The sequence below is a fragment of the Myotis lucifugus genome, unplaced genomic scaffold, assembly GCF_000147115.1.
Source record: "Myotis lucifugus unplaced genomic scaffold, Myoluc2.0 scaffold_32, whole genome shotgun sequence".
Lineage (NCBI taxonomy): Eukaryota > Metazoa > Chordata > Mammalia > Chiroptera > Vespertilionidae > Myotis > Myotis lucifugus.
The window spans coordinates 7993128-8016491 of record NW_005871080.1 but is presented as its reverse complement, the minus strand read 5'-3'; the positions used below and the strand labels follow the sequence as shown (position 1 = coordinate 8016491).

The 23364-nt window shown below is 36.1% G+C and overlaps 1 protein-coding gene across 1 annotated transcript in view; it reads right to left on the bottom strand.

Annotated features, from left to right (window-relative positions):
* The window catches only part of LRP1B (LDL receptor related protein 1B), a 1324618-nt gene that overhangs the window by 29764 nt on the left and 1271490 nt on the right, over positions 1 to 23364 (bottom strand). The window contains exons 81-82 of the mRNA XM_023752441.1: positions 18188 to 18362; positions 13748 to 13852 (exon numbers count right to left, since the gene is read on the bottom strand). Coding sequence (XP_023608209.1) covers positions 13748 to 13852; positions 18188 to 18362 — 280 coding nt within the window. The remainder of the gene's footprint in view (positions 1 to 13747; positions 13853 to 18187; positions 18363 to 23364) is intronic.

Sequence of the window (23364 nt, the reverse complement as noted above, 5' to 3'; positions counted from 1 at the left end):
GGGAAAGCAGTTTAATAGAGGGGAACTTTTTAAATTGTTAAAGAAGTAACAATTACACACATGAAAATAATGTCCTATCTAATAAAGAGGTCATATGCAAATTGACCATCACTCCAACACACAAGATAGCCACCCCCATGTGGTCAAAGATGGCCACACCCATGTGGACACAAGATGGCCAGCAGGGGAGGGCAGTTGTGGGTGATCAGGGGAGGGTAGTTAGGAGAGACCAAGCCGACAGGGGAGGGCAGTTAGGGGCAATTGGGCCAGCAGGGGAGCAGTTAGGTATCGATCAGGCTGGCAGAGGAGTGGTTAGGAACCAGCAGTCCTGGATTGTGAGAGAGATGTCTGACTGCCCATCGGGATCAGGCCTAAGTGGGCAGTCGGACATCCCTCAAGGGGTCTCAGATTGGAGAGGATGCAGGCTGGGCTGAGAGACAACCCCCCCATGCACAAATTTTGTGCACTGGGCCTCTAGTGTATTTATATTATATTTGGTTCTTTGATTATTCTGATTTGCTGCTTAAAGATCAAGAACAGGCCCCCAAATCAAGGGAAAATAATGTGAATATATCAAATTTTCATAACAATAGCTGCCCAGTGTATAACTACATGATAACTGTTCTTCGTTAGGCAGTGCCAATTATATTCTCAAAGCACAAACTGGACTTTAAACTGTCCAGGAAAATGTGACATCTGTGTTTTGATTTTCCCCCCCATGGTATGACCAGCCATGAATGTGACTCAAAAGGTAAGGGATGTAAAGACAAAAGTAAATGAAAGCTAGAGCAAGCTACAACTTATTACCTGGGATCATAACGGACAGATATTGATGTGACAGGTTTCCGTGGCCTTACTGCTCCAAAAGAGATGCACATTTCATATTTTGTGCTTTGAAAACATGTCAAGGGGCAGAAAACAAATAAGGGACATGCAGTGACCTGGCCCTTGAAATGTGGGCAGCACAGGCTGTAAAGTTGAATTGCTCAATACCCCTGCTGAAAACTTGTGATCTGCTTAAAATCACTCAGGACAGCTCCCTCGGGCTCCTCCCAGATATTCTCTATGGGCGACAAGGTCCCTGGTCCACATGCAGGAGTGCGGCAGCTCAGCCTGACAGCAGGACCAGGGGAAAGAAACACCAGTTTCCTTTCTGCTACACCAATATTTTGAGAAGCCACTGCCTTCTTTAGCTGTTTTAATATAAGATGATAATCCCTACCTTTTTAAAATTGTGACAGAAACAGAAATCATTATCTTCCCCAAAGTTCCAACAAAGACTTCTGTGGCACCTGTACATTTCCTTGTATGTTTCTCACCCTAAGGACTTACGCTGAACTTTTAATAAAATAATTAGATGGGAACAATCACAAAACCAAGGGAAAGAACACAATGCCTAACACACATCACTCTCATAATGAATGTCCCTTCGGTACTTATGAATTCACTTTTGTATCCTTCTGCATTTTAAGAAGCTTCTTCAGAAATGTTTCAAAAGCTAATTCTCCTGTGTGTTTTCTAGGGTAACGCAGTCCTTTTCTACGGTATTCCTCAGAGGACTTTACTTATTGTAGCTCTCTTCACAGTCACTGTGACCATGGCTAACATTGAACTCCTAACTTTTTACTTAGGCCCTATTTCACCTCACTTTTATTAACAGGAACTGAAAAAAATCCACACTTCATTTTTCTTCTTCAAATTCCCAGACACCAAATTATACCAGGGTCTTATAATTTTATATTTGGTCTATTACAAGGGCTTTAAGATGTTACTTTTCAAAAAAAATTATATATATACATATATATATTATTGATTTTTTACAGAGAGGAAAGGAGAGGGATAGAGAGCTAGAAACATTGATGAGAGAGAAACATCGATCAGCTGCCTCCTGCACACCTCCTACTGGGGAGGTGCCTGCAACCAAGGAATCAAACCTGGGACCTTTCAGTCTGCAGGCCAACGCTCTATCCATGGAGCCAAACCAGTGAGGGCTACTTTTTTTTTTACATGTTAAAGACAATACTCTATGTTCTTTACATATGTTACAAGTCTTAATCCTCAAAACAGTCTTAGGAAGAACACTCTTAGTATTGCCCCAATAAGGTGACAAAAGAGGTGAAAGAACAAAAACTAAACAAACAAACTGTAATCCCAAGATATAATGTCCTCTATCACTTGTATCTTCTTTGTGCACTATTTACTAACAAACAACTCTTATCTACTTATTCATTTTTGAAATATATTTTTATTGATTTCAGAGAGGAAGGGAGAGGGAGAGAGAGATAGAATCATCAATGATGAGAGAGAATCATTGATCAACTGCCTGCCTCCTGCACATTGGGTATCGAGCCCACAACCTGGGCATGTGCCCTGACTGGGAATTGAACCGTGACCTCCTGGTTCATAGGTCAATGGTCAATCACTGAGCCACATGGGCTGGGCACTAACTCTTAAAGAGCCATTTTTTAAATTGAAAACAACGAAAACAACAACTTTGTTACATGGCATATTGGCATTCATTTTAAAGTTTACTTTTCAAACCTATGGCTTTTTGTTCCAGCTTAGCACCATAACACCCAGACCTCTCTAAAACATTCATATGATTGTGATACTTCATATTGTAAAGTTACTAGTGTCTTCCTACTGCTTAAGAATAGATTTCAGATTCCTAGCTAAGCATTCTATGCTCCTTGGAATTTATTCACCATCCAATACTCCTTCACGAGAACCATTTATCCCATAGCCCTCCAATCCCCAGGACCCCTGCCATATTCCTTCTCGCTCATCTTTTTTTCCTTAAATAGAATCAGAGGCCCTCAAGGGCAAGAGCTATACCTTACTTTCCTCCTATTTTCTATCCATTTTTCGGATATAGTTCCATAGTAAAATCACACATAAACAAAAGGCAAGTAGAAGAGATAAAAAATGAGTAAGATGTTTTCTTAAGAGGTTATGATGATAAATTAAGCCCATTTGGGTCTTTATCTAGAGAGATATTTTATCTGAGTTTAGAACATTCAGGAAACACATGGTGGTAGTTTTAGAAGGTGTCATAAAGATGATAAAAAATATAAGAAGAAGAATCCCTTTTCTATTTTGTTTGACTTGGGGATTTTGGAAATTAATTAAAAAAGAGATGTGGTATGAGAAAGATGACCACATCAGAGGCTATCAGATCTCACAATCCAATACAGGATCCAAGATGTTATTTTTAGCAACAATTAAGAACATATTACATGCAGAGTACATGCTAGCTGTGGGAGCAAAATAGATGAATCAGACATAACCTCTTACTTGAAGAAATTTACAATTTGACAGAAAGAAACAGACATGTAAGTTGAAAGTAGAACAGGCAGCATTCCCAGACCTATTTTATAAAAATATGTTTCATTTCCAGGTGAGAGGTAAATTCTAGCCATAAAATATGACATATCATAGAGTAGTATAAAAATATAAACACAGACAGCGTAGGAATGATCAGAGAAAGATATTTTGTGGAAAACCATCCCCCACCCAAAAAATAAACAAAAGACAGATTTCTGTATAAGTCTAACCAAATCATAAAGAAAAAAATAGATTGGGGGGAAAATAAAAGTTATTTAAAGCTTTTGCTTGAAATTAAGAAGTAAAATATAAAACAAGCAATGCCCTCTTGCTTTGGACTACATGAAGAATTGTTCTTGCTTTGGGCAAGAAGCAATAACATATCCTGTAAGAAATGTGTTGGAATTTTGCCACATTGTCATTTTCAAACAGTGAGTGCCTAAATTGATATGATATCACAAGCAATGTAATATCAAAGTAAGACCTTTTTGGTTCTCCCTTTTTAGATTATACAAATGACCTTAAAAACCGACTTTTTCTTCTCTCTTTAAAAGAGAATGTGAGTTATAGGAAAAACATTTTTTAAAATGTATTACTCAAATTCCACCAATAACAAATATCATCAAACTTTAAGCTACACAAGTCAATTATTTACCTCTGTTTTGTTCACTGATTTGTCCTTCAGTGCCTAGAATGTTGTCTGGTATATAGTAGATGTTCAATAAATATTTTTTGATGAATAAATATGAGAACAGAATATTGGCAGTGTTTTTGTCATCTAAAAGGGCAAAGTATGAACAAATGAAAGGGCAGACACCTGGAATTCTAGTTCTTGTAGAATGTGGACAAAATAGACAGGGGTTATAATAAGAAATAGACTAACAGGTTTATTATCTTTCTTGAAGTTAAGCATAAATAGGCTACTTACATACCTAGATATAACCTGGTATATTATTTGAAGTATCAGGAAAATAAATTATAAAAGCATAGAGAAAAATTAAACATAAGTATTTGTGAGCCAAAAATTTTATGATTAGCTCCTTAGTTACCACATAGTGTTAATAACAGATTTTCTGTTAGTCATAATTTTGTGGCCAGTGGTAGTCTTTATTTTCTCAGTGTCTTCATAGGTATTTTAGATTTGGGGCAAATGTGTATCTGGGGTTGTGACTGTGACCCAATTTTAAACCAGTTTCTAAACAAAAACTTAGTTGGTGTGCAGATTTTAATACAATGTACTTTACAGGCTTGTATTAGTGAACAATTATTCCAAACTTATTACTTTACTGACAGGGAAAATGTGACACAAAGAGATGATGTAACTTGCCCCAAATCATAGCTAGTTTGATTCATAAAGTCTATACTTTTGGACCCAGTATTTCTATTTCTGGGTGTTAATTCTAGAAAACTAATGGAAAAGTATAAATATATTTACACACACATGTTTTCACCCTTAGGAAAAAATAGTTAACAAAAGAGACAAAAACAAAAACACACACCTTATTATTGAATGAAATGTGATTAATTAAATAAAGCAAGGAAAATACAAACAATTGAAAAATGGGCTACCATTAAGAATAAAAGCTCTCGCTCTGGCTGGTTTGGCTCAGTGGATACCGTGTCAGCCTATGGACTGAAGGGTCCTGGGTTCGATTCTGGTCAAGGACACATATCTGGGTTGGGAGCTCGATCCCCAGTAGGGGCCATGCAGGAGACAGCCGATCAATGATTCTCTCTCATTGATGTTTCTATCTCTCTCTCCCTCTCCCTACCTCTCTGAAATCAATAAAAAATATGTTAAAAAATGAATAAAAGCTCTCCATTAACAGGGAATGATGCCATAATGTTCTGCAAAGTAAATAAACATAAAAGTATTTATCATGTGATCTTATTTTAGTGTAGAGTACTCTGCAAATGTATATTAGCATAAAGAAACTGAATGCATAGAAATCAAGTATTTAACTGGTTATTACTAAGACATCTGTGGATTTGAAAATTTATCAGAATTACTAATTTTTACTTCTAAAATAAATATCTATAGTCTAAAAAATAATGCCTTGAGGAAAATGTATGTAACATTGTCATTGAGGAGTTATTTTATTCTAGTCTGAGAAGTAATACTTTCCGTACTAAAGCTTGTCCAAATGAAGAAATTGTTGACTTAGTTTACTTTCGGAGACTAGAGAACCCTGAGTGATTTATCAAAAACAAAACAAAAAATTATAGTGTGAACAAAAGTCAGAAAAATACAGTGTGTACAAAAAAGAAATATGGAGTTTTCAAATCTTTGCTATTCTAACTACAGTGCTAAGATCTCAGCTAAGAGATGCTTGCCAAAGACAGGAGCTAGCATGTGAGATATCCAAGAGAACTTCAACAAGTTACTTAAAATAAAATCATATGCAAGTATTATGCCACCAAGATTGAAAAGTACATGATAGCTGTAATTCTGGAGCCACCGTTATGGTATGGAAACATCTAATTATGCAGAAATAAAGGACATAGTGTCTGGCTCTAAACACAGGTTTTCAGATTAATCTTATATGTGCTCATATAACATTTCTTTCCTGTGGAAATTCTTACTTGTGCATATTAGAATCATCTTCTGAAAGAAGAAACATCTAAGGTTTAGAGAGGCCAACAGGCCACCAAAAAATAATTTGAGGAGTGAATGAATCCAGGTAAACATGACTTCAAAATCCATCCACTTTCCACTCACTGAATCTTGCAGAGTCGACAGAACTTACTATCTGTCTCACTGACTTTGATGTGGTGATACTAGCCAATAAATGGATCCCTCTGGTACTGTCAATACAGAGAGCCATGCGAGCAGAATCAGGATTTGAATCTTCATTCAAAAACCAGACAGCAGAAGAGAAAATTCTAGAGGGAGAAATCCCTGATCAACTCATTGTCCTTTACTATATTTTCTTTTAAAAAATATATTTTATTGAATTTTTATAGAGAGGAAGGGAGAGGGATAGAGAGTTAGAAACATTGATCAGCTGCCTCCTGCACACCTTCTACTGGGGATGTGCCCACAACTCGAACCTGGGACTTTTCAGTCCACAGGTTGACACTCTATCCACTGAGCCAAACCGGTTAGGGCTACTATATTTTCTCATGAGTCCTTAAACAGTGGTAATTTAAGCCCATAAGTTTATTAATACATGGTGTGTGTGTGTGTGTGTGTGTGTGTTAATTTTATTTGACAACTTGACTGGGTTAAAGGATGACCAGGTAGCTGGTAAAACATTAATTCTAGGTATGTCTGTGGAAGAGATTAGCATTTGAATCTATAGATTGAGTAGAGAAGATCAACCTCACCTATGAGGGTGGACACTATACAATCCATTGAGGGTCTGAATAGAGGACAAAGGCAGAGGAAAGGCACATTCACTCTCCCTGCTTGAGCTAAGATATCATCTTCTCCTGCTCTCATACATCAACACTCCTGGGTCTTGGACTGTTGTACTCAGACTTATGTACACTATCAGTTCCTTTAGTTCTGACATCTTCACGTTTGAACCGAATGCTCCAGCTTGCTGACAGTAGATTGAGGGACTTTTAGGCCTCCATAATTGTATGAGGCAGTTCTTATAATAAATCAATATCCCCTTCTTTAAATGTATATGGAGTTTGGTTCTGTTTGTGTGGAGAACCCTGATATAATCCTATCTAATAACAGACAAACATGGTAATTGACCGTACCTTTGCTATGCCTCCCATTGGCTAATCAGTGTGATATGCAAATTAACCACTAACAAAGATGGCAGCCGACAGCCACACAGCTGAAGTGAGCAAGAGGCTTGCTTGCTCCAGTGATGGAGGAAGCCAAGGTTCCCCGCCTGCCACGGCCTGGCTCTGAGCTCCGAAAGCAACAAAGTTTCAATTATAGAAGCTAAACAAACCCCAGATACCTGCTTTCAGCAGGCCGTGGCCACAGAGCTGGAGCAAGCAGGAGCCTCTCGGCTCTCAGCTCCAGTGACGGCAACAAAGTTTCAATTATAGAAGGTAAATAAATCCCAGAATAAAAAAAAAAGAAAGAAAGAAAGGAGAGGCTGGGAGCTTCAGTTGCCGGCCAGCCTGAAAACGGCCCTCAGCCCCTCAACCAGACTGGCCAGGCACCCCAGTGGGGATCTCCACCCTGAAGGGGGTGTGACCAGCTGCAAACAGCCATCAGCCCCTCACCCAGGCTGACCAGGCACTCACGCGGGACCCCCACCCTGTTCCGGGACACCCTTCAGGGCAAACCAGCTGGCCCCCACCCATGCACCAGGCCACTATCCTATATAGTAAAAGGGTAATATGCAAACTGACCCTAACAGCAGAAAGACTGGGAATGACTGGTCACTATGACACACACTGACCACCAGGGGGCAGACGCTCAATGCAGGAGCTGTCCTCTGGTGGTCAGTGCACTCCCACAGGGGGAGCTCTGCTCAGCCACAAGCAAGACTGATGGCTGCCAGTACAGCGGTGGTGGTGGGAGCCTCTCCTGCCTCCTCAGCAGCTCTAAGGATGTCCGACTGCAGCTTAGGTCTGTTCCCCGCTGGCAAGTGGACATCCCCCAAAGGCTGCCAGAGGGATGTCTGATTGCCAGCTTAGGCCCAATCCCCCAGGGAGTAGGCCTAAGCCAGCAGGTGGTCATCCCCTTGAGGGGTCCCAGAATGCGAGAGGGCACAGGCCTGGCTGAGGGACCCCCCCCCCCCACGAAGTGCACAAATTTTTGTGCACCGGGCCTCTAGTATATAAAATAATATATAAGTATATACATTATCTATTATAAATATATTTTTCTCACTAAATCAGATAATTCTCTCTTGAAAAACTAGTTAAGTTCAAGTCAATTCATATTTACTATTCACTTGCCACATGCCACATACAAAGTTTTAATCCCTGAGTTGCAACTATTGAGATAATAAGAGTGAAATAGGAAAAAGTATGAAGAGGCATCTGGGTTTAGTGAGCTCTTTGAACAAAGACGCCTAACTGTGGAATGGTCCTGCAGTATGTGCCACAGCTATGTATAAGTATGGTAATAGTGTTAGGAGACACAGGGTAGAAAAAAATATCCATTATCTGAAGGTGAAATACTGCGAATGTTGCTGAGAGGTAATGTTGATAAGGTGGTTCTATACTTTAAAGAAACTAAATATGATATAAATGAAAGTCTGACCCTAGTGAGAAATCTTAGAAATAGGAAGACACAGTTAACTTGATATCAAGTTCAACAGTTCTTCACAGTATTAAAAAATTCAATGTCTCACAAAAAAAAACTATTGAACACTACAAACATTGCCAAATAACACATATTAGACTTTTTAAAATGTGGGTTTAACATTAATCAATATATCTACATGAATACAAATCAAAACTCTCTCTAAATAAACATGAAAAAACAAAAAACATTTTTTTCTAAGGCTCTTTTTGGAGTTTTATTTTTCTATCATACATAGTAGTAAGTGACAATGGCCATCAAGATACAAAAATGAAGGCTTTCAAAGAACAAACCTATTCCTTAATTAGAAGGATACAATAATAAAATTTCTATGTGAAAAAAATCTTAAAGTATTCAGATCTACCTCCATAGATCTGAATACTTTATGGATTACCGCAAAGTGTATAAGTTCTGCACAATTTAAATAGTTTTATTATATTAAGAAAAGAAACATTTATTAACAACAAAACTATATCTTATCTGTTAAGGAAATATTTTCCCATAATGGCTTTTAGATAAAATAGTACACACTAGCTTTTCACTAAAGATACATGACCATTACCAATTGAAATCTGAGGATTGAATCTGTTTCCTAAGATCTACCCTTATAAGGAGAATCAACCAGGAGAAAGATAATCTGAGGGCTTAATATTATTTTAGATAAACAATTTGTGTATTGTACATGATCATACACTTTTTATTCAGTTTTTTTTTAAAAATTTATTTATATTTTAGTACCAGATAAATTATAAATATCATAAAGCTAGAAAAATGTTCATATTCTAGAAAAACACAAACATAAAATTTGTGTCTGAACCATTTCTACATCCTGCATAGTTTCTTAACAGTGGGCCCTTAATCAATAGTAAAAGAAAAGTCCACTTGAATACTTATCTTCCTTGTTGTAAATATATCTCCTCCAAAATCCCACTTTTCCTTGAAGTTACCATTGTTTTTCCTGCATTTAAAATGTAGCCAAACATTCAGAAAGAAATCTACATTCTTCTCTACTTCCTTACTTTTCACATAACCAACTACCATCTGGTTTCTATCATATAGGGTGTTCAAGACATGCCCCATAATTGCCATCTAATTGCAAGTTGATATTCTTTGATGCTCTCTACTCTTTTGACTTTGAGGAATCTACTCTTTGATAATTACTCTGCACTTTCTATTTTTGTTGATTTCTCCATATCTTTTTTCTCTTCATCATAATATGCCACACAGCCTGTGTTCTATTCTCAACAATCTTCACCTTTTCCTTTCAGATCTGTTCTCTGACTGTGCCAGTCCTCTTTCAAGAAATGTGTTCAGTAATTAGCCCTATAAAATCACTGCACTTTTTTTTCAAAATACTGTGAAAATATCAGTTCGTCTATAAAGTCTTTTTTCCCCTCTCAGTTGATCTCTCTATTCAGTTGTTTTCCCATAACACTTTGGTGATATATATATTATAACAACTGTCAAACGGTATTTTGATTTTTTAAAAAACCCCATTTATCTAATCAAATGAATATTAAATTCTTCAAAAGTGAAAATCACTTTGGGATTAGTACAGAATAAAAAAGGCAGCAGAACGTAGGAGCGATAACCAGGACATGGACTTAAGAATCAAGCAGAGGTTTCAGGCACCCATCACTTCCTAGGATATAACCTCTGTGGTATTATCAGTGAAATGGGTATAACAATTAATAATAAAAATTACATAATATTCTAATTGTATACATACAATGTTTAAAATACTTAACACAGTGCTGTCACAAAGTATTTGCTAAACCAGTTTAACTGTTAATCATTCCCCTTTCAAATTTAACCAGGGTCTCACTCATCACAGGTTCCCAGTACATATTTGGTGAATGAATTAATGAATGCATGATAACAGAATGTAATTATCTCTTTTATACTTCTTTTAAGATTTAAGTTGATTTGAGGAATTCAGTAAGCTTTACTCCTGAAATCAGAATAAATTTTAGGGCATAGAAAACCAAGGCACAGACAAAATTTTCATAAAGCCAAATGCAAACAGAGATGTAGATAGAGATACAGAAAGTAAGAGGTGTTTGCTCCAAGCCCCTCCAATTAACATATTTTACTGACTGTGTTTATCAGATAAGCTGATTATGACCTTAGAAGGCCAGTTGCCCCTGATGATACTTGGTAAGAGTGTGATGTGGAAGAGAACAGTATTGCGGGCCACTATGCCCATGAGCGATATATTCTGGTGACATGGGCAGCCTCTGAACAGGCCATGGTCCTGAGGCTTACTTGTGGGGAGAAGGCAGGGTGAGCCTGAAATGTCATGTGTGCTTTGCCTGGGAATAGCAAGAGAGGAACAAGGTTAAAGAAGGCTGGGCCCCAGAGCAGGCATTGCCAGTGTCCTAAAAATGAAGCAATGAAAGTACCTACATTAATGCTTGGCCAAGGATCACCCTGGATTTCCTAACTGAAATATTCAGGAATCCATTGTCCTTTCCTTCAGTTGCACTGCCAAGGTTCAGGCCCTCACCACCTTTCACCTGAAGTGCTGCCATACCTTTTGATAGGTGGTCCTCCCTGATTTCAAGGGCTTTCCTCCACATGTCAACAAAGGTCTCCTTCAAAATCAAACTCCTTCAGCTCAAGCCTCTGCCTCAGATCTCATTGGCTAATTATTCTTTAAAGGATCCTATGGAATCCCTTACTCATGGCATAAATTGGATTCCAGTTTATCTTTCTAGTTTTATTGCCTCACAACCCTCCATCTGCCAACTCTATAGTCATTCTTAATTCTAGCTATATTAAACCATCCCTAGCCATTAAGTCTCCTACATGTGTCTTTGCTTATGTTATTCTTTTTCCCCCAGAATGTTCTTCCCAACCTCACTGAACTACATCAGGTGCATGAACAAAAGGTTGCCTTCCCTGGAAAGTCTTCCATGTTCCCATGTCCCATTTTGAGTGAGTCACTTGCCCTGTTAAGATTTCACTGTGGGGTGTTTTTTTATTACTGTGTTCACAATTACATTATTATAGATTAATTACTTGCTTATAAATTCCTAACCCCTCTAATTAGTGAGTTCCTTGATGCCTAGGGTTTAATTTCATCTTCACTTATCTAGGATTGAGCACACTTTCAGGGTCTTATAAATATTTGCTGAAAACCTGGAGGAATGTAGGGTAGAGGCAGGGCAAAGGTAGGACTAAAGAAGGGTTGTCTGTCTTCAACTGCATAAGCTGCTAAACTTGAGTATGAACTGAGAAATGAATCAATTTCTTGAAATAGTTTATGTACATTTTATAGACTAAAATTTAAAGTGGTATTTATGGATGTGTTTTATTTAAAAATATTGGTTTAACACATTCAAATATCTTCCAGAAAAAAAATAATATCCAATTTTCCTATGCAATTATTTTAATAACTTCCAATATTTTCCCAACTATTGTATAAAGAATCACATTTTCTTGAATAAAAACAGACCTTTTTGAATAAAACTGCAGAGTTTTGGTAAGGAGACATCTGAATTTAAATACCATTGTGCTTTAAAACTATTATTAAGTACTCTGAGACACCACCATGGGGCTAACTTTGGGTGCCTATCAGGGTTTCTACTTGCAACATTGGGTCTTAAGGAGTGTGTCAGATATGATCCCACCTCTAAAGCTCAAATACACAATTAAAAGATAACTTGCACTGTAATGAATGTTGATAGTTTCCTCAAAAGTGGTCCTTGAAATTTCTCAGAGGAAATGAGTTTGCTATGACAAACTGAATTGAGAAAGTCTGATTTCAACTATTCAGAAACAAAATTTCTAGAATTTTTAGCAGGTACATTTTTTCTGTATAGAAGTCTTATTGATTAAGGTAAGATCATTTCTAGTAAAATTTTGGGATACAAAATAAGGTATTTTTCATCAGTACTTGAAGTGAAAAGTCAGTTACTAAATAAGAACTACCACTCCAAATATGGTATATAGCGATAGAGTCTAAAAATACCTGCTTCTATACTTCTCTAGTTCAAAGCACTAGTCTAACTAATATATTTCATTAGACAGTTTCATGAACTTGTTCATTCCCTCCATTACATTTCTAGGCTTTCTGACTATGGTGCATACAACTGTCGGTGAGCGAAGCACAGGTTAAGTGTGTATGACACAGATGAGCCTGGGGATTAAGTATACACTGAAATGCACGTGGATGTTCATGATTTAAGCCAATGGACTGTGGCCTGAAATGATGTCACACGAAGTGGAGCGGTAAGTGGAAGGTTAAACCTACTTGCATCTCGGCTCATTAAACGCAGTTAAAGTGCAAATCCCCTCATTCTGACAGTAGTGATCACAAGGGTTCTCTTTCTGGTCACAGCGCTGACTTTTAAACCCCACAGAGCATCTGCAGAATTTCAGTAAAATACAGCCAAATAAAGCATCTGACTTGGTATTTTTTGTTAATATGTTTCAAATTTACTTCATACAGAATATGTGATTAACATTGTTCTCAGGTATGCTCACTTCTCTCTCATACAAACTCATCACATGCTATTCTGCGAGGTGGGTCTTATGTGGGCATTACCCTTCTGGCAGGGATAAAGGAAAACTCAAAGTAGAGGACACATAAGTTGAATAGTTTTATTTCAAGTTGTCCATTCTGGACCATTAGTTATTTGAGAGGAGGAAATATTAAATTCCAGATTTTCTTAAAGCAGAGAATCTCCAATACTTTCCAAACATTTAGAAACCCAGGTTCAAATTAATGTATTACAAAGGAGCAAGGCTTAATAGGTCTGCATAATACAACACTCTTAAAATGAATACAAATATCAAAAGCATTATACACTTGAAACTATACCTAAAAATCTTTTGAAAAGAATGACCTTAAGTACTGAAGTATTCATAATAGGATCATGTCTGGGTTTCACATATCTAAATAAAATCAATAAAACTAAAACAATTTCCCCCGACACTTCCAAGTTCAAAAATCTATGAATGTCTGAAATGGGTATGATGCTAAAATTTAAATGAGTTCTCCTTATGAAGTCACTAGCCAACTGATGAAGGAGGAGATTCTGTAGCACAAGAGCCAATGAGAGAAAATACCTGATCAAAGGTCCATGAAATATTTATTTAAAATATATTTCCCCCCATGAAAGGAGAACAATAGAGCAGGGATTCCATGTACAACCAAAGTCATACTATTAAAAGCCCACAAAGTTGTAAAATACTCACAGACACACAGGTACATTTGTCTCAGGGTCCAGCTGACATGTGCCACCATTGTAACAGTAGCCATCACATAACTGACAGCTAGAGGCAATCTTTCCATTGGTGCAGCTGCAACAACAAAGGAAAAGAAATCTCATCATTACTGGCATCATCATTGTTTAAAGCTGACACAAATTCTCCGCACATGATAATATTCATCTTAGAGGAGTCATGCAGGGGCTGGCCAAAAGTAAGTTTTCAGAAAGGCAGACTTGTTAAAGGCAAATATTTTTTAACAGAATAATGATAAAATTATTATTTTGGTAACTTTCAAATTTTCAACCCATTTGCTTTATATAAAAATTTAATTTAGCTAGATATATGTGTGAAAAAGATATACTCTAATTCCTATCACTTACACTTTGAGAAGATGTTATCTTCAGTATCTTATTCCCTTTTCCTATAACTAGAATTTGATGAGATCAGTGTGAATTATAAACCATATGATCATATACTCCGGAGGCAAATGCCTCATCTACTCCTTCTAATCTGGAAATCTAGTCCAAAGAATTATTAATAAGTTTTAGTTTTCATATTTTGTAAGAAAGTATAGGATTATGCTGTAGTCACATGTGTCCCACTGCATTTCTTTGAATATGTATTGCAATTAATGTAAACCTTTTTATTCTAACAACAACAAAAACAAAACAAAACACGGAGCAGTCCATTGCAAAAATAAATAGTACTGTTATAGGAACAATATGCAATATAGCAACAAAGTAATGAAGTATCCTTACATGGAATACTTATGGAAATGATTCTAACATATGGCATATTTACATGTCTGAGATAAGAATAAACTATGACTATTGCTACAGGGGGAAAACAAGTATGATAATAATAGGAAAAAACAAATTTCTTATTTGCCATGTTATATTTTTAAATTAACAAATAAGTACTATTAGGTTGGACATTAAAAATTGTTGGGGGAAACAGAAATAACTGCATTTGCATTCCAAATTTCCAAGGGACCTCTTCTATAAGAAGTATGGTAGTAGAATTATACAATCCTGGGACCAACTAAGAATTATAACACGTCCTGCCAATATTTTGATTGTGAGATCATGTTAGTACTAGGTGCTAGGAAGCAATCAGTGATATCACAATAAATCTAGACATAACCTTGACAAAGAAATCAGGCTGCAATATCATTGATTGATCACTTTGACCCTTTCCTTAATGGATATCTACTATAGTACATCCATCAAAGGTCAATTGCCAATGATAGGTTAGATGTCTGAAATATTGGTTAGCAATCCTGTAGTTCATTTATTTTGCGCATATTTGTTGGACTTCATGTGGTTGGCAGAGAAGCAAGAAATGGACTAAACTGCTTATAACTTTTTCTGGGTACTTAATTTAAAAATATTGTTAAGGACATGAATTTTAAAATCACATTTCTTTTTAAGATGAACAGAAGCAATGAGTGAACTGGAGATAAAGAAAGTGGGACCAAATATGGGGGGAGAGGCAGTGGTTTAAAGTTTCCAAGATTTAACAGAGACTGTCACATCCTTTATAATCTATGAAGGCATGCGAATACAAATTCACACATATTCAGTGGTATTGGTGTCTGTATGGTAAGTGGGTTGAGGAGGCTGTTCCTTGCTCTCCATGCCTACCCTCTTTAAAAATCAAAGAGCAGAAAGTTAGTTTCTTGTTCTGTCAAAGGTACAACATCAAAGAGAAAAATAGCTCATTATGCATGAAGTGATTTTCCATACGAAAGATAACTATACACCAAATACCAGCTTTTTAAACAAAAAAATGCATATTTATTCATTGCTCTTAAACTTCTGCTTCCACAAGTAATAAAAGACGTTGCCTCCTAAAGGTTTTTTTTAAATTCTCAATTAAAGACAGAAATTTGTACATATTTCAAATTAAAAACACAAATTATCCAAATCATTATAATGCATCAGAGTACAGTTCATTTTTTTAAAAACTTCAGCTGAGCATATTTTTTCATTGATTTTTAAAGAGAGGGGAAGAGATAGGGAAAGACAGAGAGAAATAATGTGAGAGAAACACATAGATTGATTGTGTCCTGAATACACCCCAACCAGGGCCTGGGCCAGGGAGGAGCCTGCAACCGAGGTACTTGTCCTTGACCAGAATGGAACCTGAGACCTTTGGTCCATAGGCCGATGCTCTATCCACTGAGTCAAACTGGCTAGGGCTAGTTCACATTTCTAATGCTAGTTTTTATCATAATTTTGTTTATTACAGACATATGTCTCACACACATGCACAGTTTGTGATATATCATTTTCCAAAAGTTAATTAATAGTTATCCTGTAGACGAAAATAATACCATAGTAATCAACATCAAAGGCATTGTGTAGACTACTAAATATTATGATAAAATCTTTCTTCATCAACATTTACTTAGATTTACAGAAGAGAAAAAAAATTCAATTAGCTCCATGTTATCTATATGCTCATTATACTTGACAGAGTATCTATTCTAATTGACAGTTCATAGGCTACACATTAGAAACACACCTATTAGGAATCACAAACATACATAGCAGCTGGAATTTTCCTACTTAAAAGATTTACGTTAACTCGTTTGTGCTTCTGTTTTAGTATCAGTTCTTTACATCTGAAACAAATTCCAATATCACTGTAAACTTCATTCACTGCTAAGATAAAGCATATCCTAGAAATGAAAACAAACCTGTCTAATAATTTCAGCATACCCGGAGTCCTGTTTGGCATGTACGTTTTATGGTCTATCTAATAAATCAAGTGTTATACTCCTACTTTTAAACTTCCACTATCTACTCATTGTTACCAACTATTATTTACCTATTTTTACATATATTTTTCTGAAAAAGATCTTTTAAGAGTCAGGAGCTATATGTTGAACCTCAATAGCCTACTTGAGTTATAAGGCTCATGTGTTTAGGTCGGCAGAGCCAAGTTCCCTGTAGAGCAGGCAGCACTGATGCCCTAGAGTCCTGCCCTCCCTTCCTCTCATGGAACTTCCCCACCTAACGGAGACAGAACATGTGACTCTGCCTGAGACTTTCTAAGGTAAACTGAGGGGGAACCTGCCTCACAGCCTGCCGTAGGTGAGGGCCATGGTTCCCTACGAGGATGAAATGGGTTGTGAAGAGGACTCTACAGCGCATTCCTGAGATGGTGCCCTGGACAGGAAGAAAGACACACGCCCGCTAATCGAACTAGAGTTCTGGCAGGCTAAAAGTCTCATCACAAAGAACTGACGGGCTTAATAAGTAAACACGATTTTGGCAGTTTATATGAAAATGCATTTTGCTTTTATGTACTTACCAAAGGCACATATTTGTAATTAGTCATATTTTCAATTACTTTACTTTAAAGAAAAAATAAGGTACTTTCACAAGAACCAATTAGAGCGTTTGCGTAAATGACATTCATGATGATAACACAAATCATATTTAGAGTAAATTCTAAAATGAGAGTAAATAAAAGAGAAAAATGTTGATGCTGTAGGTAATAAAATTTTATGGGGCCTTGTTTGGCAGAGCACCGTAACTCAGGGCTGGCGCCCTCGCACAGCTGTGGCGGCGGGAGCTGTGGCAGGAACACTCACGGCCTGCTTTTCTGTCTCATATCATCATTTATTAGCTCCTAAGCAAGGCAAGTGGTAGAGTCCAGTGCTTTATAAGTTCTTCTTTTAAAAGGTTGTTGAAAGAAGTTTGGAGTGAGGATTGACCTCTGACCTCAGTGGCATAAACTCGTTTCATGAAGAGACTGAATGACATTACCCTTTAGCTGTGATGATCTGTTTTCCATTCACTTGCCCTTGAAGCCAAAGGGCAAAAGATAATGTAACCAAAGTATAACTTGGACATTTTTGTTTTAGTTGCTCCCCAGGAAACATTATTCCTTTTCCTTATTTTTATGTTCAAAGTAAAAAACAACAACAAACAAAACAAAACAACAACAAAAACACATAATGTTTGTTTCCATTAGACAGGTCCTTTGCTTCTCCCCCAAAAGGATCGTTTTGTGACAACAGAGAGCCAATACTCACTGTAGAGAATAATAATGAAACAATTAAAAGCCTGAGCTATCCTAATTTAGGAATATTACATATAGCTTTCTGAAGGTATGTTGCATTTTACTATTTCTTGCTTACTATTATAAATATTCTATATAGGGAATGATCTGACCATATCATTACATGATTAATATTCATGTCCACAGGATGTGCATAACAGGTGTTGAATAATTTGATTTAATTTAAATGAACTGAACTTTATCTTCAGCAAAAAAAACCCCCACAAAAACACAAGGATGCAATAGTCACCATATTTTAGAATAAAAAGAATTTACATTGTTTTTACAGTTTTTTGCTGGACTGCTAAACCCTTTGGGTTAAAATACTTTAATAATTAATTGATGTCCACTTACTTGCAAGATATATCATCACTGTCTTTATTTATAACACAGTGCCCACCGTGGCATCTTATACATTTGTCAACCTCACATTTTGGTCCTTCATAGCGTGTTGGACAGACACAGTCAACGCTTCCGTCATTCCCAATAGTACAGGATTCAGAATTCACACAGTAGTGGTGACACACATCTACGAAGAATGCACAACAGAAAAATAAAATTATATTACAAGATATTTTTCTTCAGTGGCAATAAATGTTTCTATTTCATTTAATGTTAAAAGTCAGTTGATCAATATGTAGATTAATTTAACAAATCAGCTTGTAATAACATGGAACTAGAAATTTCTAATAATGCTATTGATTTGATTCCTCTTTTTGCCTGAGTTGGGAATCATTTCAGCTGGCTAAGGGGAAATGGGTTATATGGATATAATGCTAGCTGACAAACTCTTTGGTTTCTGAATTTTAAAGTTTAAGTCAACAGGTTCCTTAGCTTTCCTTCTGGGGAGCAATATTAGTATTCTTCTGAAATGAGCAGAAATGCTCAAGTTTTCTTAGATGTACCGCTTTTCATCCAGAGAACAGGGTGGTGTATGGTGAATAGGGGACTCCTCCCTCTGCACCAGGCCTTGGTGTGATGGAGAGAAGCCCCCTGGACACGTGCCAGAGCAGGCCCAGTGTTTTCTAAGACGTGGGCAGGTGGGCAGACAATAGGTGTGCCTCTGATGAAACGCCAAGGGAAAGTGGCCTGGGAAACTGGCTGGTCCATCATGGGTGGGAAAGGACAGTGTTACGTCTAGTCTATTGTCCCCTCCCAGGTGAGAACATAACCTGCCCATCAGGCAGAGGGAAAGCCGCCCTGGAGTCTGAGCTCTTTGCTTTGAAAGAAGTTCCTTAGTGAGCATTACAGACAATTCCCTCAACTACGAAGGAAGACGTCCTCAAATATTTATTCCCATACCTCTTTTTTTTATATACCTCCTGATCATGAGTAATAAAAACAAAGATCATTTAGTGTGATAGCCACACTAATTCTGTAATTAGACATTCAGCCTCCATCTTTTGAAAAGCAGACATGTCTACATGTATGTTTATGAATATATTAGAATTTATAACATTCAAAATGTTGACATTCACAATACAGATAATATTAAGCAAAGTAAATGATTAAATTGATACCAGAGTTTAGATTTGGAAGCAGCAATTTCCTTTTAGCTATCTAAATGTGAAGCAATGTTAAATGAGATTAGCTGAGATGAAAATCACAATTTACAAACTTTAACCTGCTCAAAGACAATTATAGTGGATGAGACAAATTAAAACATAATTTATTATTCTCATGTTTATATATTTATTTAGCCCTTTATTAAATCAGACAGAAATTAAATTTATTGACAGACTTGCTTCATATTTATGGAAATTTATTTCATGCAATCTCATGCTTTCTGTTGCATTATGCCAAGTACCCACATTGATATTCAATGCTTACAAGAGTCTATACTTAACATGAGTTTTAGCTATACTCAAGAAGAGTTATATATTCAAAAGTGAAAGAATTGGAGATCTAAAAGTTAAATCTGTTTATTTGTACACAACATGCATTCTGTTTGCATTTAAGAAGAATGTATTAGCAACAACCTATATGATCATCTAGTACTGTCTCCAATTCATGCAAAATTCTCTAAAGAACAATCATTGGTCAGATTTCTAGATAACTCTTATTTAGAAAGAACTCTAAGAGTCTATACTTAACATGAGTTTTAGCTATACTCAAGAAGAGTTATATATTCAAAAGTGAAAGAATTGGAGATCTAAAAGTTAAATCTGTTTATTTGTACACAACATGCATTCTGTTTGCATTTAAGAAGAATGTATTAGCAATAACCTATATGATCATCTAGTACTGTCTCCAATTCATGCAAAATTCTCTAAAGAACAATCATTGGTTAGATTTCTAGATAACTCTTATTTAGAAAGAACTCTTTTAAAAGTCCCCCAGTTGCTTTACATTTCATTATTTGGTCTTGGGTCAGCTGTCTATTGGAACACAGAAGTTGCCTAATGTATCTTTCCAAATCTTCATATAATTTTCTTTATTCAGAAGTTTACAAAATGTATTTCATCAGAATCATGTAGAGGACTTACTTGTAAGCACAGATTTCAGTGCCTTGCCCTATGTCCCACCACCGCCCACCCCTAGATTCTAATTCATAAATCTGAGATGAGGCCCAGGTGATTTCCATGGGGCAGATATTAGGGAACGAGAGTTTGGGAACTGGAGAGTGTAAGAAATGATGATATGGAGGTAATATTACAGTAGCAGAGAAACTACATTCTCTAATAGTTATAAATGATTTGATTTGACTTAAATAGATTATTTCTTGACTGACTTTGTGAGACTTAATTAAATGTAATTTTAAATCTAAAATCTTGAACCTCTTTGTTTTCATAACCACATTGCTGAGAAAACCTGAGAGACATTCTGAAGGTTGATGATTGCCCTATACCACACTATAGTAAGGAATAGTTTGCACTTGCCTATAGTGCTAAAGGGCAATAATAAAGACTTATCTACAATTCACCAATTATAAGTAATTTTTCTGCATAAATTAAATTTGTTTTAGAGTAAGCTTTAAAAGATGTGAAAATATACATAACTCGTAAGTAATCGAGGAAATAAAAATTAAAACTTCAAAAAATATCATTGCACACCCACCAAACTGACCACAAATAGCAAAAACTCTCATATATTGCTATGGGAACATAAATTGGTTCAACCAATGTGAAAAAGTGTTGAAAGTATTTACTAAATTTGAACACGCCAACATCTTATGACCTAGCATTTCTACTCTTAATATACAGCCAAGAGAAAAGTAAACATATGTGCACATAAACTTGTACATAATGTGCATAGCAATCTGTTTAGATAGAACTATCAAAAACCTGAAAATAATCCAAATGTTATCACAAGAAAGATGGATAAACTTTGGTTCACTCAAACAATGGAATAAAAATATAGATAGATAGATAGATAGATAGATAGATAGATAGATAGATAGAGAGATGATAGATGAAGTATGAAATATAAATGAGCCACACAAGAATAATACTGGAAGAAAAAACTGGACACAAAAATAATATACTACTTTTTATTTATATACACTTCAAGAGGCAAAACTAATCTATGGTTTTAGAAATAAAAAAGGAGATATAATTGGGAAAAGAAAAGGGGGAGTAAATAAAAGTGGTAGACTAAAGGAAGACAGGTTAGAAGATCACATAGCTGATAGGAGACATTTTATTGGAGGGGAAGGAATAGGGAAGGAATTGAAGACAGAAGAGAGGAATGGAAGATTGAAAAGAGTGCAGCCAGACTGGCCAGTAAGTGGCAGCAAGAACAAACAGTCTATGGAAAGGAAATTTATAAAAAGGAAAGCTGGTGGAACAACATGGTTGATTCTCATTTTGAACATGAGTAATTTAACCATGAGAAAAACATGGAAGCGGTGGATCCATAATTGATTATTTGCTGGGGACATGCATGTATTTAATTGGATGCAGGGAACTGTAGGAACAGTAAATATATATAAATATATATATATAGACAGGACATCAGCACTCAGAGAGCAGATGATCCAATTGAAAGGCTAAGACAAGGAAAAATCAAGAAACCAAAATCAGTCTGAATAATGTCCACTATGCCAAGAACCAGCATATTTTACTACCAACAAAACCGTCCTTCTTGTGGGACATTCCATCTCATAAATTTTGAGCATTTTCTCTCCCTGAATAGCATAACAATTGAGATGTCCTGCATATGAAAAGAAGGAGCAATAGTGAAATGTAATGAATCTGTGCTAAGGAAGTATAAATTACCATTAAATTATATAATAATACTTTATATTCACAATATAAAAATTATTATAACCTCTATAGGATAATTACACTAAAAGTTGTATACATAGTAGCAACAAACACAATCATGTAATCTAAAGAACAACACTGGATATGTAATTACAGAATATTCACATGGTAATTAAGTAGATGGAACTGGAGAATAAGTCAATGGCTATTTTCTGCAACAGAAATGAAGCACTTATCAAGGGAGATTACCATTGCACTCGGTCTCTCTCCGTTTCTCTCTTATTCTATCATTTCTTTTCAAGCAGCCAGACATGCATGCAAGGGCATACTTCCTTCGTTAATCTTCAAACAGTATCTTAATAGACTGCATAAAAATATATGCATGTACGAGTATACATACAGGTTTATGAATATTCATGGAGACACAGATGTCTATAAAATCTCTGGCTGCCTTTAACATTTTCCCCAAATATTTCTTTTTATTTAAAAGTAATTGCTAAGACTATTTAGCTATTAACTTATATTTGTAAATGGGCCATTCAATTGTAATCGTTTGTGAAGTGTGAAATTGATTTAAAGAGAAGAAAACCAAACTAAAATAATACTACCTAAACAGGAGCTGAAGAAACTCAGTAAGAATAATGGGGAACCTGAAGATTCTTTAACTGGTAATATAGAATGGTTATATTGGGGAGACTAAATTATACAACTACATGTATGTACCTCAATTGTTCTACTTCAGGGAATTTTGGCCTGGCCTTAAAAGAAAAAGTTCTGTGAATTGGCTTTAAGATTAATAATTTAAACAAGCCTTTGATTATTTAGTACTGCACACACACACACACACACACACACACGCCAATAAATAAACAGTAGAACTGATCACTTTCACAAAGAAGACTAGGTAAGCTCCACAGTGCATATCCCTAGACATCCCGGAACTGAACTCCAGTTTTAGTGCAATTCACACTCCAGGCTTCACTGTTACTTAGTTGTGTGCCAGGAGCAACAGGCCTATGAATTCTGCTAATATTCTTCCTTCATGAGGTGTATGGCTGCTTTTATGTATGTATGAAATGGAGAAGAATTTCTAAGACAGTATTTTATAAACTTTAGATGAATACTTATATCAGGGAGACATAATAAGAATAAGAGATAAACAAAAACATTGGTCAGAATATGAGGGATTTGGAAGTTAAATTTAGTCCTTTTTCTGACTAATGGTGTCATCTCATGTGACTTAACTTATGTCTCCAAGACACCCTTTCGTCATTTTTGAACAGAGGCTGTATTACTGAATATGCTTAAGAGTATATCATGACTCCC